Source organism: Acanthaster planci, linkage group LG08 (assembly GCF_054643075.1).
Source record: "Acanthaster planci isolate LZ-2023a linkage group LG08, COTS_SCS, whole genome shotgun sequence".
In the NCBI taxonomy this organism is placed as follows: domain Eukaryota; kingdom Metazoa; phylum Echinodermata; class Asteroidea; order Valvatida; family Acanthasteridae; genus Acanthaster; species Acanthaster planci.
In genome coordinates, this window is record NC_141784.1 from 15,910,653 (window position 1) to 15,928,166 (window position 17,514).

The 17,514-nt window shown below is 46.2% G+C and overlaps 2 protein-coding genes across 5 annotated transcripts in view; both read left to right on the plus strand.

Annotated features, from left to right (window-relative positions):
- LOC110979996 (ubiquitin carboxyl-terminal hydrolase 8-like) overlaps window positions 1-17,514 on the plus strand; it is a 148,445-nt gene that overhangs the window by 20,350 nt on the left and 110,581 nt on the right. The gene's annotated exons all lie outside the window — the stretch shown is intronic.
- LOC147798425 (uncharacterized) lies at window positions 4-15,153 on the plus strand. Its single transcript, XM_087140222.1, has 2 exons — window positions 4-10,531; window positions 11,336-15,153. Exon 1 carries the CDS (start codon window positions 3,074-3,076, stop codon window positions 4,049-4,051), a length of 978 nt encoding a protein of 325 aa, XP_086996348.1. The 5' UTR covers window positions 4-3,073; the 3' UTR covers window positions 4,052-10,531; window positions 11,336-15,153.

Sequence of the window (17,514 nt, forward strand, 5' to 3'; positions counted from 1 at the left end):
ATTCAATTTTGTATATCATTCTTTGTATCTGGAAGCTGGTCAAGTATGTAACTTGTGAGTGGTTGATATAGAAGAGTACTTTTACCCATTTCCATTGGCTATAAACCTACCTTGTGATGCCTCAACCCTTTGTCCTGTTGAGGCTGTTGCAAATAACCACTACCTGCCGGGGACTCCGAAATCGGAGCCGTATGGTTTATATGTGTGGCCGGGGGTCTCCGAACTTGGACAAAGGAAACAGGGCCCTGTAACAAAAGACCGTACTCCGAACAAAAGACCAGGCTGCCGGGCATTACTGGCATTTTTCACTCTCAAAAGTGGTGATAATCTAGCGTTGTTTTGAAACCGTATACCAGGGTTTGGGGCATTGAGAGCAAGCGGATTACCACCGGGGACAAAAGTGCTCCACCACTGTAGCGATGAGCCGCACAGCACCGCTGCACGCTAATCTGGCCCCTATTGAAAAGAGGTCAGCAGTGCATTGAGCCAGGTTCGTGAACAAAAGACAGTTGTATAACACCGCACAATCTGGGCTCTGTTTACAAGGTTGCTGGCCTGGCTGAAATACTCGGGTGTCAATGAAGATCACCTGTCAACTTAGAGTAGTGCCTAAAGATTACTTCGTGCGGCTACAAACGACCGTTAAATGGAATGACGAATTTTTGAAGGGTTTTGAAAACGGACAAAATGATAGTCATGCTGGCCGAGCATCATCAACGTTGAAAAATGCCCCGGCACGAAGTGGATAAAAAGAGCACAAAAGCAAGCAGTGCTTCATGGAAATATGTTATAGATTTACTTTAAAAATATTTGTGACGCACAGCTACACAATGTTCTTACAATTACATGTACCTCCAAACTTGTGGCTATGTAATCTTTCACCTTTTATGTCAAATGGGCTAAAAATAAAAGAGTTTTGTAGCAAAATATTAGGTGTAATATGAAACCAAAAGATATAAGTTCATAAGTGTTCTTCTTGGAGCACATGATCCACAGTTGCTTAGAGCCTTTGAGCGAGCCACAGTTACCACCAGAGCAGGCAGGTTTCAGATGTGGCAGGTCCACTGTGGACTAAGTATTTTTGAAGCAGTCTATCGAGATGATATTTTCAGACCTACTCATAGTTGGGCACAGTTTCTGTAAACCTCACAGCCACCTACAATAGCCTGTGGCACACAGTGTCTGACAGTGTTGTAGTTGAGTACTTTTTTCCAAGTATAGAGTACTACTGATTGCTCAGATGTCTGAGTAAATAAAAGTCAGAGTACTTTGCCAACAAAGTACAAGTACTGGTTTTCAGGTACAAGTACCCGTTCATAGTACGAGTATGTATGAGTACATGTACAAGTACTATTATGTTTACACACACAGTCTATGCGTGTGGCAGATCATGTAATGGTACTGCACATGATTCTGTGTGTGACCCGCGTTTGACTCCAGACTACAGTGAATGAGTAGTCATGAATATTCTCATTGTACGCGGGGAAATTTCTTTTGAGTTGACAATATTTCCATTGGTCTAGCATATAGTCTGGAGGTTTCTTGTTAGATTAAGTTATGCTAAAAGTCTACATGTATTTTAAGAAACTTAAGTAATGAGAAGAAATTTCTAGGAGAATTGTAGACTATAAAAACTGGGAAAGACAGAGAGAGAGACACATTCCACAAGAGAGATTTTGGAAGGCAATTCTACTGTATGCCTACTGTGAGAAGTCTTTGACTTGTTGACTTCTGCACCATTTCAACCTGTGGTGGTGAGTCGTCTGTGAAGCGACACTTGTAAGAAAAGTTTGTCCAGACCAAGTGAAGTACTGAGCTGAATCTTGTTCCGGAAGAGAGAGTTTGTGAACTAAATCCAGTTCCAGTTTGTGGGATCATCAAGTTCCTGTGTGTGTGACGGTCATCACACCCTTGCCATTTCATCTCGAGCCCGGTCCTTATTCGACATGGTCTTCGTCCCTGTTGCAGCATATTTTTGCACCATCAAGGACTGAACTGTTTTTCATCATGTGTGGAGTCCAGCATTCTTCATTGTAGTCAGTCAGCGTGCAGCCCCTCCGTTAATGAGCAATTTTGGCAATTCCATTTACACACGAAAACGATCTCGCGAGTACATGGGAGTTCGATTTTTGCGAGACGAATGGTAAGTCTGGTTCCCTATTAAACGACTAACATTTACTAGGTTTCCTTCAGTGCAAAGTCTGGGTTCCCGAGTTTGGTCACACACATTTATGCGTTTCTCTGATGTCAATTGGTTGGCCAGTATCAGAGAGAATATGTCAATCAACCAATCACAGATAGTCTTTCACGAAACACATACGACAGTTTTTCTCGGTTAATCTCATTAAGTCTAAATCTGCGATAACGAAATATTTTGGGTGCACTTGACTGTTTTGCAATGACTTGAAAAGTAAAAACTTATTGTTTGGCTGGATATATGACATATCTACCTTTCTGCTGTTTAGAAGATTCTGCTGGCCCAGATTCGGATCCACTAAGTCTACTGCGCTCTACCTACCCAAACAGTCACTACAAATGCAAATTTCCCAAAGGATTTGATCATGCGTAGTGCAGTCAATTTGATCACCTTTTTGAATTTTTACCTGTTTGTTGGTTAAGAGTATTTTCTCTTGTATATTTTTTGGTGTTTTCTTCTGTTTTTCTTTTGTACACCCTGCAGGTGTTTACTGTCGGTACTGTGAGGTTCTACTCAGCTATGCCTGTGTCTACCTTACTGGTTAATTATAGGCCTTAGTCGGTTGATTTCAGGGGGTCGCTGTCAGGATCTGTCATACTCCCCTGTCTTCTCCGGCTACTAAGACGAGGAAAAGGCCTCGCCGTCGGCCAGGGGGTTCCAGCCAGGATCTGGCCAGGCCCCACGGAGCTGATGGGGAAGTTCCGTGGTTGACTGTGGAAGACCCGAGCAGGGACACCGCCAGGATCTGGCAAGGACCCTGTCTCTTTGGTCAATCGCTGGCCTGGCAAACCAGCCAAGACTCCTGAGGGGGTACCCCAAGTGGACATCTTCCGGGCCCGCCTTACCATCATCGCACGGCACGCCTTCCAACCTCCAATGGCCCAGAGGAACCCATGTGGGGTTCCAGCCAGCACTCCCCCGGCGACTCCGAAGAACACCAGCCGGTCATCATCAGCCAAGAAGACTACCTCTCCAGCAGTTTCTGCGCGTACGCCCAGGTATCGAAGCCACTGGGTCGGGCTCCCCACAAATGCCCGGACTCACCCTGCCTGGTGCACCACCGAGCCACGATACCCCGCAGCCTGGCAATTCTTGTCGAGCCCCATGGAGCCTCTTGGGCTTTTACGCCGCCGGGGCTTCAAACCACTGAAGCCCATTCAAGGCTCGGGCTTTCAACTAGGCATCACAGGGTCATCGGACCTAATCTCTCCTGGTCCTTCCGCCCGGAACTCTACAGTTCCCGCCGACCTTGACCGGGAACGCTCCCTGAGTGTTCCGCCGCCCACTGCCTCGTCTACTGTCTCCGTTGTCAGGTCACCCGCTACCGGAAAATGCAAACATTCCCCCTCTTCATCGAGTTCTTCGAAATCTAAGAAGAGACACTGCTTCGATCAGGGGCCTAATTCTGAGCAGTGGATGTCGGCCTTTCTATCCATTAATGAAGCCCTGACTTCTATCGCTTGTCGTCTAGACGACAGACCACCACCAGCCCCCACCGCTCCGGACCCGTTCCTGGCAGACCAGACCCTTCCACCTCCTTCGGCTGCAAGTCAATATGACACGGGACAGGGTTTTACACCGGACTCGCAACAGCAGGGCGTTTCTGAGCCGTCAGAGCGGGCCGTCTTCAATGAGGGCACCCGCGCCTTGGAGCGAGTTACGGCTCTGTCTCCAACTGCACAACCAGCATTTTCTTCGGATGAGGATGAAGTTGGCTCTGTCGACACCCTCGCTCTGTTTGAAGGCCACCTTCAGCTCTTTCAGCAGGACATGATTCAAGTGCTCGGCCTGCCATCAGCCATTCCGCTTGAAGAGGACGCTAGCCACGGCTTGTTCAAATGCCATACGGCTTGAATGGAGTCTATGGGACCTATTTTTCCTGAACTCCTGCTCGACCGCTCATGTGTAGAAATCTTCAAGTCTCTTGCTAAGTCAAAGCAGTGGTGTGCCCTTCCTAACCAAGTGACAGCATGTTATCATTTCCCGCCGGAAGATTTCAAGAATTTCTTGTCAGTTCCAGACCTTCCAGACACAGCCAAAAACAAAATCTCTGCTGATTCCGGAAAACCATCTGCTAAGGGGACATACCGCAATAAAGACAAGTCCCTGCTGGAATCCACACTCACAAAGCTCGACAAAGCTTCCCGCTTCGGGCTCCGCTACACGGCCTTTCTTTTCCTTTTGTCGGATACATCGCCCGTGCTTGCGAAGAAAATTCTTCAGTCTCTCCAGATTTTGCAGTAGGCTTGGGTCCACAAGCGTGCTGGGTCGGTCATCTATACAATATCATGGGGCATCATAACAGCTATTACTTTAATTGTACACTACCAAATAAAAGAAGGAAAACAGTGACATGACACTCACACAGCATTGACAGGCACTTCATAGGCGACTGTTTGTTTGTATAATAAAAAGGAAACTGAGCAGTCAACAAGAATTTTTTTCTGTTTTTTTTCTCGGTTGAATCACTTTAGTTTCATCGCAAATCATAAATTGGCATGAGGAGGCCGGTCAGAGGCTGCCTGGTGCTGATCGCCAAGTTGCTTGTTCGTTTTCGGTGGCCCCTGCATGGATGATGGATAGTGTTGTGTCAACCCGCGATACTAAAATAATCAGCCAATAAAAACATCACCGCGATACCACATGGTTCCATCCGGGGATTTGCTGCTTTATCGTCTTGCCTTATATGGAAGGCGGGGGCGTGGTTTTTTGCAAAAATGAACGGAGATGATGAGCACGCAGCTAGCAGGCCCCAGGATAGTGGCGAATGCGCGCGCGCCACTAGACGTATGTGCCTGGTTGACTAGACTTTATTAGAAGCCTCGCACGAATGGAGAAAAATGACACTCTGTTTGGTCTTTGCATCTTTTACATGGGGCTGCCGGCCACCGCAAAAACGAAGTAGTAGCACATGTATTAAGTCTATGGAACGTTGCATATGCATAACTGTCGCTTCTCCAGGCCGCATGATGCATGCTGCGTGCTGCTTTGGCTGACGATGTCAAGCGTGAGCGGCTGCCAGCTTAGTGTGCCCGGCCCGGCCAGCTAGCTACGGCCTGACCGCGGTGCGGTGCACGGGTGCAGCCTTTGACACGTAGCACAAAATACAGGAGCACATCGTGATCGCTCTGTTTGTTTGAGTCCATCCGGCCATTGAGCTGACCGAGGGTTGCGCAAAAAAAACCCTGCCGTGCCAGTAAGAAGCGAATTATTTCAAGAGACATACGATGTAATGTACACATTTAATTACCAACATTTCTCATGCATATTCTATGATCGTACAAGTAAAAGATAATGGCAGACATTAGAAATACCTTTGACCTTAAATTCTTATGTTTTTCTTCAAATTACCCGGAACCGGTTTTGACTCGGAACCGGTTATTTGTGCGGTACCGGAACCGGTTCCGTCAACCGTGGAACCTCCCAAGCCTATTTTGCAGCCCTAGCACTTTTTGGTTTTGACAAAGGACTGAATAGTACATTCGAACAGTTTGCTCGAATATCCTGCCTGGCAAGATCCAACGCCCTTGATGCGATGCATATTCCCTACGAGGGAGTTAAATCTTGCCTTCAGCAACTGCCGCTGTTCGGAGAAGATGTCTTTGCCGGCAAGTTTGCGGACATGCTGGAGGCGGAGGCTAAGTGGATCAATGCGGCCAAGAAAAAATCGTTCTGCAAGCCACTGTCTGTGACTCCGCAGTGAACTCGGCAACGTAATGCCAGCTAAGTCAGGCCCACTTCTAGCCAGACTTTTTCGATTTGTCGCCCTTTTTGCCGGCCTCTTCAATGATCAAGCCAATGCCAGGCCTTATCCCGCGTCATTCCCAAGGCGAGTCAAACCTTCCCGCCGTGGGAATTCATCAGTGACCGTTTCCGAACCCGTCGGTGGCACCCTTCAACTGTTCACAGGGTTCTGGAAAAACATCACCTTGGACAGCTGGGTCCTCTCAACTCTTGCCCATGGATATTCTCTCGAGTTTACAAGCACCCCGCCGTCCGAGGCGATACTATGTCCAACTCCTGTTCCCACAACAAGGACCAATGCGTGGCGCTGGAGTCGGAGATAAATTCCCTTCTTCAAAAACGGGCTATTGTTCATGTTCAACCTGACCACTTGGGAGTGGGGTTCGTTTCAACATTTTTTCTCACACCCAAGAAGGGAACAGACAACTGGCATCCTGTCATCAACCTGAAGTCATTGAACAAATTAATACGTCCAAAGAAGTTTCGTATGGAAACTATCTTGACAGTGGTATGCTCCCTACCGGTTCCGTCCTGGGCCTCGTCTATCGATCTTCGCGATGCTTATCTACACATACCCATTCACGATCGGGACCGCAAGTTCCTCCGATTCATATACAAAGGGAGAGCTTACGTATTCTGGGCCCTGCCATTCGGCCTATCAACTTCACCCAGGGTCTTCACATGAATTGCTAAGACCGTTGCAGCTTATCTGTGCCAACTAGGTGTTTTAATTTTCCAGTACTTAGACGACTGGTTGATCAGGGGCAGATCTTGAGACGAAACCATAGCCGCAACCCGTTTCACCTGCGACATCACTTCCCGTCTCGGTTTTCTCATCAACCACGAAAAGTCAAACTTGACGCCATCCCAGCTCCCGACATATCTAGGGCGGTACTCGACCTCCGCAGGGGTGTAATGACACCGACGATCGACTGAATAATCAATCTTCAAAACTGCATTTCCTTTTTCCGGTCGTTGCGGTCGCCAACCGCCCTCACTTGGCTTCGTCTTCTCGGTCTAATGGCCAGTATGGTGGACCTTATACCTTGGTGCAGACTCCGAATGAGACCACTACAAATTCATCTGCTCTCCTACTACCAGCCCAAGGTACGTTGTAAATCCCATCGATTTGCCAGATCATGTCTCAGACGATGTCCGTCAACATCTACTATGGTGGCTGGAAAAGGACCACTTACTTGCCAAACTCCCCTTTCAGCAAACCAAACCAGATGCAGTCATTTCAACCGACGTATCATTTTTCGGATGGGAGGCACCCCTCCACATCAAGTGTCCGGGACCTGGAGCACCGAGTTTCGAACAAACCACATCAATGTTTTGGAAATTCAGGCTTTCTTCAATGCCCTACGTCATTTCCTCTTACATATAAAGGCAAAACATGTTCTGATCCGCTTAGACAATTCCACGGTAGTAGCGTACATAAATCACCAAGGCGGCACACACTCTCCCTGACTGTGCGTCTTGACATTGGAAATTTTCTGCTGGGCTATGGATCGCCCAATCAACGTGCAAGTGATCCACACTGCAGGGCTGGACAATTCCATAGCAACCGCTCTGTCTCACAGCACAATTCACCCAACGGAATGGACCCTTCATGCCAACATAGTCAAATCCCTGTTCTTGGCGATAGAGAGACCACACGTCGATCTCTTTGCATCAGCGGACAATGCTCAGCGCCCGGTGTTTTGCGCCAGAAAGCCTCACCCTTGAGCGTGGGCCACAGATGCCCTACAGATCGATTGGACCGGCCTACCCGCGTACGCCTTTCCTCCCAACTCTCTGATTCCACGGGTCATATCCAAGATAGAACGCGAACATTGTCGGATTCTACTCATTGCCCCTTTCTGGCCGCGTCAGCCTTGGTTCCCCAGGCTAATGAGGCTCCTGGTTCACCGGCCCTTCATCCTTCCGGAGAGGCCAGACATCCTTCAACAGCTGAAGTCAGGACTTCCTCATCCAGCACCAGAAAGTCTTCACTTAACGTGCTGGACACTGTCCTACAATCCCTCTGCTCGGCAGGATTTTCTCACGACGCTGCGGCCATGGCCGCACGAGGAAGAGGCCCTTCAACCCATAAGGTGTACGACAGCTGAATACGACACATTACTACGTGGTGCGATGAACATGCTGTGGCTCCAACCAGCGCTCCTTTAAATACTGTCGCTGAATTTTTCATGAACCTTCTTCAACGTGGGCTTACAAGTCTCCACGATCCGCAACTATAGATCGGCCTTAGCCAACCCTTTAAACAGAAAAATTGTTCGGTAGCCATTGGATCCTAATGGGGAAAAGTTTAGTAATCACGTGTGCTGAATACTTATGACATACGTACACATGTAGTATAAATACCCTGTGTTTACGTCGTCCATCCATGCCGTAGAATCATGACCCGTCCGGTGGGGCAAGGCACATACGCGTACATGTACACCATACAACTTGCATGTTCATGTACGTACATGTATACATGAGCGCCGATGAGGTCAATACACAAAATCAGGGTTCTCGCCAAGGGATTTATCCACGGGCGTTATGATGTCTGTAGTTTCAGCGTGTCACAGGACACCCTGCTGCATGAATTGTGCTATTTCTGACACTCTAAATCACAGCGACACCCTTTTATTCCACCATGAGCTCTGTTTCAGGCTTCATTTACATTGTACGTTGCAGCAAAAAAGTAGCAAAAATGGAGCCCATGCCGTGGTTAGTCAAATGGCCCTGGTGTCCGTATACAGTACACCAACAATGTATGTTTTGATCGGGAACCAACACGTGCGTGTGATCGCGACACGTGTACTTTACAGTGCACACGCACACGCATAAGCTTCCAATTTACAATGCCATTTCTACATTTCCGGAACAAATTTTGAGTACATAATCATTGCTTTTTTTATTTTTAAGCATACTCAAAATTGTTCAAGTACTTTTTTGTATGAAGGTTTTAAGCTATCTTAAGTCGCAAATGGCGACTGTATGGTGAAAATCTGATCGCAAGTGCAAAAATTGGTCGCATTTGTGACTGATTTAGGTGCTATTTAAAGCGTTGGCCTTGGCCGCTATACATTCTGGCTTTATAGACAGCTGCTCTATATCCAATAACACCATCCCTCATTATCTCCTGCGTGGTATGTTTATTGAGCACCCTTGCATGAAACGCTTAGTCATGTCATGGGATCTGAGCAAAGTTCTAAGGATGATCACAGGTGCGCCCTTCGAACCTTTAAGTAATGCCACCCTACTACATGCCAGTGTTAAATTAGCCTTTCTACTAGCCGTGACCTCTTCCAGGAGGGGTTCCGAACTGCAAGCCCTTTCAATTGCTGAGGGACACCTACGTTGGGAACCACACGGTGTACACCTTATTCCATCTATCAGCTTCTTAACCAAAAACCAGTCTCCTTCCTTTGAGCCACCAGACATTTTTGTCCCAACTATCACTTCGCATACGGGAGATGATGGAGACAAGCTCTGGTGTCCAATTCATACACTGAAGTGATATCTATCCAAAACCAAGAATCTGAGAGGTACACTTTCCCAACTTTTTATTTCTTCTACCAATCCATACCGACCAGCGGCGAGAGACACCATAGCCTGCTTGATAGTCTCAGCTATTAAATTTGCCAATCCAGACTGGCCAACACACTCCGATAACCAGAGTCAACAGTTTATCAGAGCACATGATGTTAGAGCTGTGTCTACTTCTTGGTCTTCGTTCTCTGGGATTTCCATTGCAGACATCTGTAAGGCTGTGTGCTGGAAAACTCCCTCTACATTCACCTCCTGCTATCTGTTATCTAATCTATCAAAGCGACTCAGCACACGGCAAGGCGGTCCTACTGTCAGCAGTGCAGAGGTCAAAGGAACTGTCTTCAGGCTGCACAAGGGGACAGTCTACCTGAAGATAGATGTAACCCCGTCCCAAAAGAGGTCTTGGGTTACAATTTAAAATTTTATTTTTTTATGACTATGTTTTCTTTTTGCATACTTAAATTGTTCTTTCCTGAGCTTTGACTTTTCTACTGGTAAGCAGTGTTGCAGTGGTTAAACTTTGATCTATTGCCTGTTCCTTTTGTTAAATAGCCTGCTCTTTGTTCAGTTTGTCTTTAATGTTCCTGCTTTCCTAGACGATCACAGGATGCTCTTTGTATCCACTGCCTTTAATCTCTGACTAGTAAACCAATGTGTACACCCCCAGTAAATTTTATAGGAGATCAGCAAGATGTTGAGACACTTAATCCCTAGTTGTTGTTCACACCTTACTCCAAGCTGTGAAAGCCATAAACTTCTGCTGAGTGCTCATTTGCCTAGATCCTAGATGACCAATCAGTATTGGAGTCGTGTGTGGCACTTTTTAAGTTGTCCAATGAGAGCCTGAGCTAGTCATGTGGCAAGGGCATGTTCTGGGGAGCAGTTTGCCCCAGAGTTTTGGCAAGCTGGGCATTCCAAACTTTGCCGTTGTACTGACTACATGCCTGCCGAACTCTGTCTGCGCACTGCACTACTTTTCTTTGGACTGGAGGACTTCAAAATCCAAGTTTTCCCCTTACGTTAATGAGCGTTGACTCTCTATCTTAGGTAAGTTTGAGTTCCTATTTCTATCATTTTATACTATTGTGTATCTTTTCTGGAGTTTAGTCAATGCATTTTTCACTGTGACTCTTGTTGTAAATTGTGAAAAGTTTACGATCGATTATATGAAGTCTGGACTTTGGGATATTTTTGAGAAGTCCAAGCAGATTTATGATGTTGAAAGTTTTGATACATGTATCTCGTAGTTTCCACTAGCCAGTACTGCTCTGAGACTAGATCCAAAAGAGATGTTCCCTCAGAAAGCTTTGCTTTTTCATTCAGCTTAGGAAATGTATTTCGTGAATTAATTGATGCAGTGTGAGTGTACTTTTCAATCACCTTGACTAATAACTTAGTGGAGACTGGGAATAAGTTGTGCTCTTCACTGCATTGAGAAATATGAGAAGATTTTGAATATATGTGTAAGTGTGGACTTATCACCCATCACATCCATGGTGTAAATGATAGACTGACTGCAGTCCTACTGTTTGGACTGATGCTTTTGAAATGCTTTTCCGACGACTATTGTTTATTTGAACAGGGTTGGTGTATACTCTGTAGATTTTGATATGCGTTGAATTCATCGGAAGTTAGACATATGAATTGTCTCTTCGTCAAGCTTTAGATTTTGTTTTTTATATATACCTACATTGTATATATAACCAGTCTGATTAAGAGTTGGAGCTTTCCTAGATTGACTCCTACCTCATGATGTGTGGGACCGAGAAATGTATTTCCAGGGAATGGTCTGACCCCATAAATGTGGTTATATTAGTAATGTGGCATGGACCACTATGCTCTCTATCTTAGTTACTGAACTGCATGTTCTGAAAGAGGGTGCCGGACGGGAGTTTCTGTAGTCAACCTGAAGAGCTGTCCCCAGGCCTCTCAGCCACCAAGCTACATGTATTGCGACTTGCAGACACAGCACAAGTACACCAAGGCATCTGCGGCACTAATCACCAGCATCAACCTTGCAAGATCCGCAAGTTTTCTTTTGCGTTACATTTCTTCTGTTGAACTTTGCCCTTCACTTTTGCCGACTGCCTACGCAACACAACGGACTCCTGTCATCCCACCTTGAAACGACTCGTCGCAACTCATCTGTATATCTAGAACATTGGCGCTAAATTTTTTTCTTGAGCTCAAAGTGAATTTTAACTTAGCAGGATCCTGCATTTTCTGTAAACCTCATATTGTAATTTTTGGCCATCTGAATTGGTGTTCTCTGCATTTACTTTGTATTTCTCGTATTGATTGGCTTGGCTGTTTCCCTCCAATAAAGCAAAATCTCTTTTGTATCATAAATCCTGAATTGTGCGAGGTCAAGAGTTTTTCAAAAGGGAATTGAAAAGGTTTGTCGTTGACAGCTGCAGATAATACGGTTTGGAAAAAAGTCGCTGTAAATGGGTTGAGAACAATACTTTTGCTCACATGGGGTCGGCACAAATCGTCGTTGTAGGCGGAGCTCGCAATGTCCGTGCACGTGTGACCAAATATTTCTCCATAGCAATGAACACAAATTGTTCAGGACTAGGAGAATATGCTTGTTGCATCCGAGTTATCGTTATGACCAAGCTCGTACTAACGGGAGTCGACTGTATACAATTTTGAAAAAGTCCATTACAAAGCTCATTATATATGCATGATTCAGACAGCCGTGCATACGTAGCAAATGAAAGGAGCAGCTTTTACAGGTGCTGCGCACTGACTGTAGTGCTTTGCTAAGTTCTCACCCATAAGAACACCTTGTTTATATGAGATATTCCTTTCCGTTGTAAACTAGTTCCCATCAGCATTTTCTTTGTTATTTTCTTTAAATGATGAGTGTAACGTTATCGTTAAATCAATCTCCTATCTTCAGACGCTCCGTTTTTCACTTTCAAGGTTTCATTCCTTCCAATAAATGCGGCCTGACTTTAATTTCCCATGCATTCAGTAAAACAGCTGAAGTCCACCAACAACGGGAAGCAAACAGCCTCTCCGGACATAGGACAAGGATAATTTTCAATTCTCCGTGAATGCTTCTACCTCCTTTTGCATGTCCTGAAATTATGGACTGTCACAAAGGACAACTTCATCCGGCGTAGTTAGTCTTCCAGGAATAGCTCTTTGCTTGATAAAAATGAAGTCAAACCATCTTTATGTATCTAGGCTAGGGCCCACGTGGAGTCTTTATTCACGGACTCAGGTTTATTTCATCTCTCTCTCTTATTGTAGTACCTTCCTTTTTGAGCTTGAAAGGGATTTATCCCTGCTGTCCATTTCCCACTGCACTCGTACTAGGGCCCCCCCTGACAAAAAAAAAGAAAAAGGAAAATTCACCTATCTTTCAAGTAATTCATGAAGTTTTCTTTGCCTATCCACATTCTTTATACCCATAAAATTATTGTTTGGGAATTTGTGTGATAAGTTTCCCATGTGATGATGTAAATTAAAATACAGCCAAACTTATATGGGAAAGGCCTTCACAAACTAACCGGTGGCCACAACAGATTCAGAGGACAAACCTTAGAACAATTTCTTGTCCTTCCCTTGCCCCCTACCTCCACACCACTCAAATCCTGCTCTGCCCTCCTCTCAACCCATGCAGGCAGTGCTGGAAGATTCAGACCCAAAGGGAACTTTGATGCTGCCTCCATTTCTTGGGTCTGACACCAATGACCACATCACTTCTCAAGTGGCCTCAATGCCCGTACTTATAAGTACTACCTAAGTAGTAAGGTTCTAGCAGACATCTTGCCGGTCAGATGAATACCTGTGTCTACCCTTTCGGCTGCCCACTTGAATTCGTGTCTGCCCCTTCATTTGGCCCAAGTCGTTATTGAACTCCAGTCTTCGTTGATAATTATTACATATGCGTGGGGTTCCTTCTACAGTCACTCAACCCCTGTCAGACTCAACCCAGGCTTCATTGGTGGACATTGAATTGTCATAATTCACATTCTAGTCCACCCAAGGAATGCAAGTTCCTCTACTTCATCTACATCATAGGCAAGTCCCTGTAAGTCCATCACAAGTCATTCAGTCTAAAGCCAATTCACAAGCTATTCAAGTGAGCTTTGACAAAAGCACTCCTTTGTCATTGTTTACCCTGTTACTTATGACTAGACTTGTGAAGGGACTTGTGACTGAACTTGTGAAAGGACTTGTAATGGGCTCGAATACAACACTGGTCAGAGGCATTTCTGAACTTCGACCCTGTCACTCTGTCAGTGTCCTAGGAGTCCTCACCTCGACAATTTTTTACCGTCTACTCTCACCAGCTAGCCATTCCCACAATTGAACACTTTGGCAACTGGCCTTTCGTAGGCAGATGTACAGTTGAGACTGAAGCTTACTTTCGCTATACAATATAAGCTTACCAGCCGTTCTGGATTCTGAAATAATCTTGTGTTTCCTGTCCTTATACATTCCCCAATTTAACAAAGTTCCGCTCACATCCTCCACCCGGGCTTTTTTCACACGAGCTCATCTTTAGCCCGAGGACAAGCCTGGTAGACCTAGTTCCTCTTTGTCATCTTTCTGAGGTCCCACCTACCAATGCTCTCCTGGCCCAAATGGGACTCGATTTTCTTCTTTTTGTACATGGACTTCATCCCAGTCACACTTTTTGTTGGCAGTTGAAACCAAGGATAGACCTTCAACTTTTGATTTCTACTGGCCTTTCCCACATTTCACGGAATACTTCCGTTATTGAAATTTCAGATTTCAGGAACAAGAGTACTTTGGTTATTGTATTGTCACCTTAACCACTTGCTGCCGGGTGCTTTTTTTTAACCATTATATGCGCTGCCGGGCGGTTTTTTCATATTTTCGTTTTTCAAAAATCTTCAAAAATTCATATTTTTTTTTCTGAACACCTAAACCCCATAAAATGGGTGTCCCGTGGCGAGTCTAGCCCTCACAAGCAACCTCCATTGACCCTTTGGTTTTGCAGTCACGCCGCCAGCTCTGTGTAGAGCCCCCATTGTGTGCGTTACATAAGGGCTCGTTTGTTCCGGGCCTTGGCCCAGTGCGTTGCTATGCTGCCGTGTTGCTATGCGGAGCGATTGACGGTCAAGACCTCAGCGTGTAATATGCGGTGAGTGAATGGGAAGCTGTGCACGTGCACTGGGCTTGAGTGAATGGGAAGCTGTGCACTGGGCTTTGTCAACTGTTCAGTGAGTGCGGGCAATGACGGACAAATGAATTCATGCTGTAAAAAAAGGGGTCTAAAAGTGTGTCTTTTTCGTGGGGCTGCTGCATGTAACTTTCGCTATTTTTTGAAGCTATTGGGGTTTTTTCTGTTATATATTTTCTCATCTACCAAACTTATATCCCCCCCAAACCACTCTCATATTTTATCTCCCAACTTGTTCATTTTCCCTCCCATAGTGTAAGATATTTCCCTTCCCAAACTTTATTTCCCAAACCATTTCAAGTAAAATTTAGAAACCAATAAAATAAAGTACACATAGAAATACACACAGACAAATATTTGGAGAGAACTTCTTTTTCTCTTATTTTCTTCTTGTCATTTCTCTTGTGTTTTCTTTTCTCATTGAAGTAGTCGAACTCATAAAAGTAGTAAAATAAATTTCCACTCTTTCTAATCGAATAAAAATCAAACACCGGTGCAAGGAATAAAAAGCACTTTCCAGAAACTTTGTCTTTTTTGTCATTTTTTTCAAAGGTTGAAACTATGACCACCTAGTAAAACCATTACAAGGAAATGTGCCACTTTTTCAAGAGATGAAAATACTACATCCTCAAAGCAGTACGTTCCAGAAACTTTGTCTTTTTTGTCATTTTTTTCAAAGGTTGAAACTATGACCACCTAGTAAAACCATTACAAGGAAATGTGCCACTTTTTCAAGAGATGAAAATACTACATCCTCAAAGCAGTACGTTCCAGAAACTTTGTTTTTTTGGTCATTTTTTTCAAAGGTTGAAACTATGACCACCTAGTAAAACCACCAGAAATGACATATTGTTTTACACTAGATAAGTGGGGCATCAAGTCAAAACACACATGAAAAACACAAAATATAATGTCAATGAAAATGTCCATGAAAATAAATGTTCAGAGTGTCAATTAGTGGACAGTGTGGTACTCCTTGAAGCAGGGGGCGACGCAGAGGGGCTGGTGGCACGTGTCGCACTCGAAGTGCGTCTTCTTTCGCAGACCACGGGAAGCCAGAGGACACACCGCCGGTAGCGGAAGTCGCCATAGCTGGTCCTCTCAAAGTCCACGGGGAAGTGTCGGCCAACAAAGCGGGAGTTGCTGACTGGTGGAGTATCGTGCTGAGGGCGGTACTCGGGCAAGGGCTCGTCGAACAGCAGCTCACGGACAAGACCCAAGCGGTAGTCGAGGAAGGAGAGGCGGTGACCAACGGCCAGGTACACAGCGTAGGTGTTCACCAGCGTCAAGTCGAGCAGGTAGAAGAAGAGCTTCTTGTATCACTTGAAGGACTTACGAGTTGCTCAATGATTTGCCGCTAGTTGGTCGCTCTTGTCAACGCCCCCCATGAGGGCGTTGTACTCTATGACACAGGTCGGTTTCTGCTTTTCCTGCCCAGGTCGGCCGACCGGGACGCTGTTTCGCCCCGCTTCAGCTTGACGAACTGCAGGTCTTTCGGCATCCCTTTTCTGTTCCCCATGACGGTGCCGACGACGTTGAACTTCTGGTTGTGAAGTCGTCGAAACAAATCGGGACTGCTGAAGGCCCGGTCGAGGGCAAGGTTGTCGCCCTTACCACTTAGGTCGTTCACCAGGTCCATCACCACTTGTGTAGTTGCTGGGAGGTCTCCTCTACTTTGGCCGGTGTAGATTTTGAAGTTGTAGCAGTACCCGGCGGCACTCCCGGTGCTCTGGCACAACTTGTACATCTTGATGCCGAAGCGGGCCCTCTTTCTGGGGTTGTAGGTAGCGAAGCGGAGACGCCCGTAAAACTTCAGCAGGGAGTCGTCGACGGAAATGTCCCGTTGAGGAATGTAGACAGTGGCAAACTTCTGAGCAAGATGGTCGACGACTGGGCGCACTTTGAAGAGGCGGTCGGTGCAGTCATCTGGCATGGCGGTGTTATCGTTGAAGTGCAGGGACTGCAGGATGGCAAGGAAGCGATCTCGGGGCATGACGGACGGGAATAGGCTCATCTTCAGTAGTGGGTCGGTGGACCAGAAGCTATGAAGGGTGGGGTGCTTCGCAATGCCCGTCATTATGCAAAGGCCCAGAAAGGCCTTCAGTTCTCTAGTGTTCAGATCAGTCCATGATCGCATATGCGCCGATGTCGTAGCGGGCCTCTGCACGGCATACCGGTTGCTCTCTTGCACTATCTTGTTGTAGAGAACGTCGTCAAAAAACAGTTCAAAGGCTTCACTGCAGGTCGAGCTGCGATGCAGGCGGGGGTCGACGGCACCACCATTACCGGTGAAGCCGTACTTCAGCGGTGTACTGTCTTCATCTGTCCACTGGAATGGTGCGGCACTGCTGCTGGTCGACGCGGCGGTCTGTGTACGGGACTGTCTCTTGCGCTTGGCATATACCGCCAAGGGTACATCACTGTCAATTTCTGTACTTGACTGTACTTGAGCAGGTGACGGCGGTGATGAAAAAGACGAAGAAACTTCGTCTGAACTCAGATAAAACTCGCTTTCGCTGGAAGAACTGGACTCTCCGGATATAACTTCAGCCATGTTGTCTGTATTCTAAATAACACGATACCCAATATGAACGCACGCGAACACTGCACGGCGTTTTTATTCTCAAGCAGCGAGGGCCGTGCCCTGTCAGTCAACGTGGCAAGGGCCAGCAGCGCCCGGGCCGGGTCATTCATGGGGCGCAGGTGCATAATGAGCCCGCACAGCCTGCGCTTTGTCTTCAGTGCAGTGCAGCGATAATCCCCTGCGAGCGCCTGGCAGCGCGAACAAATGCGCTCTGCTAAACAATACACGGATTACCTTCGCTAATTGCAGCGCTCTGCGCTGAAAGAAGACAGGGATTGATTG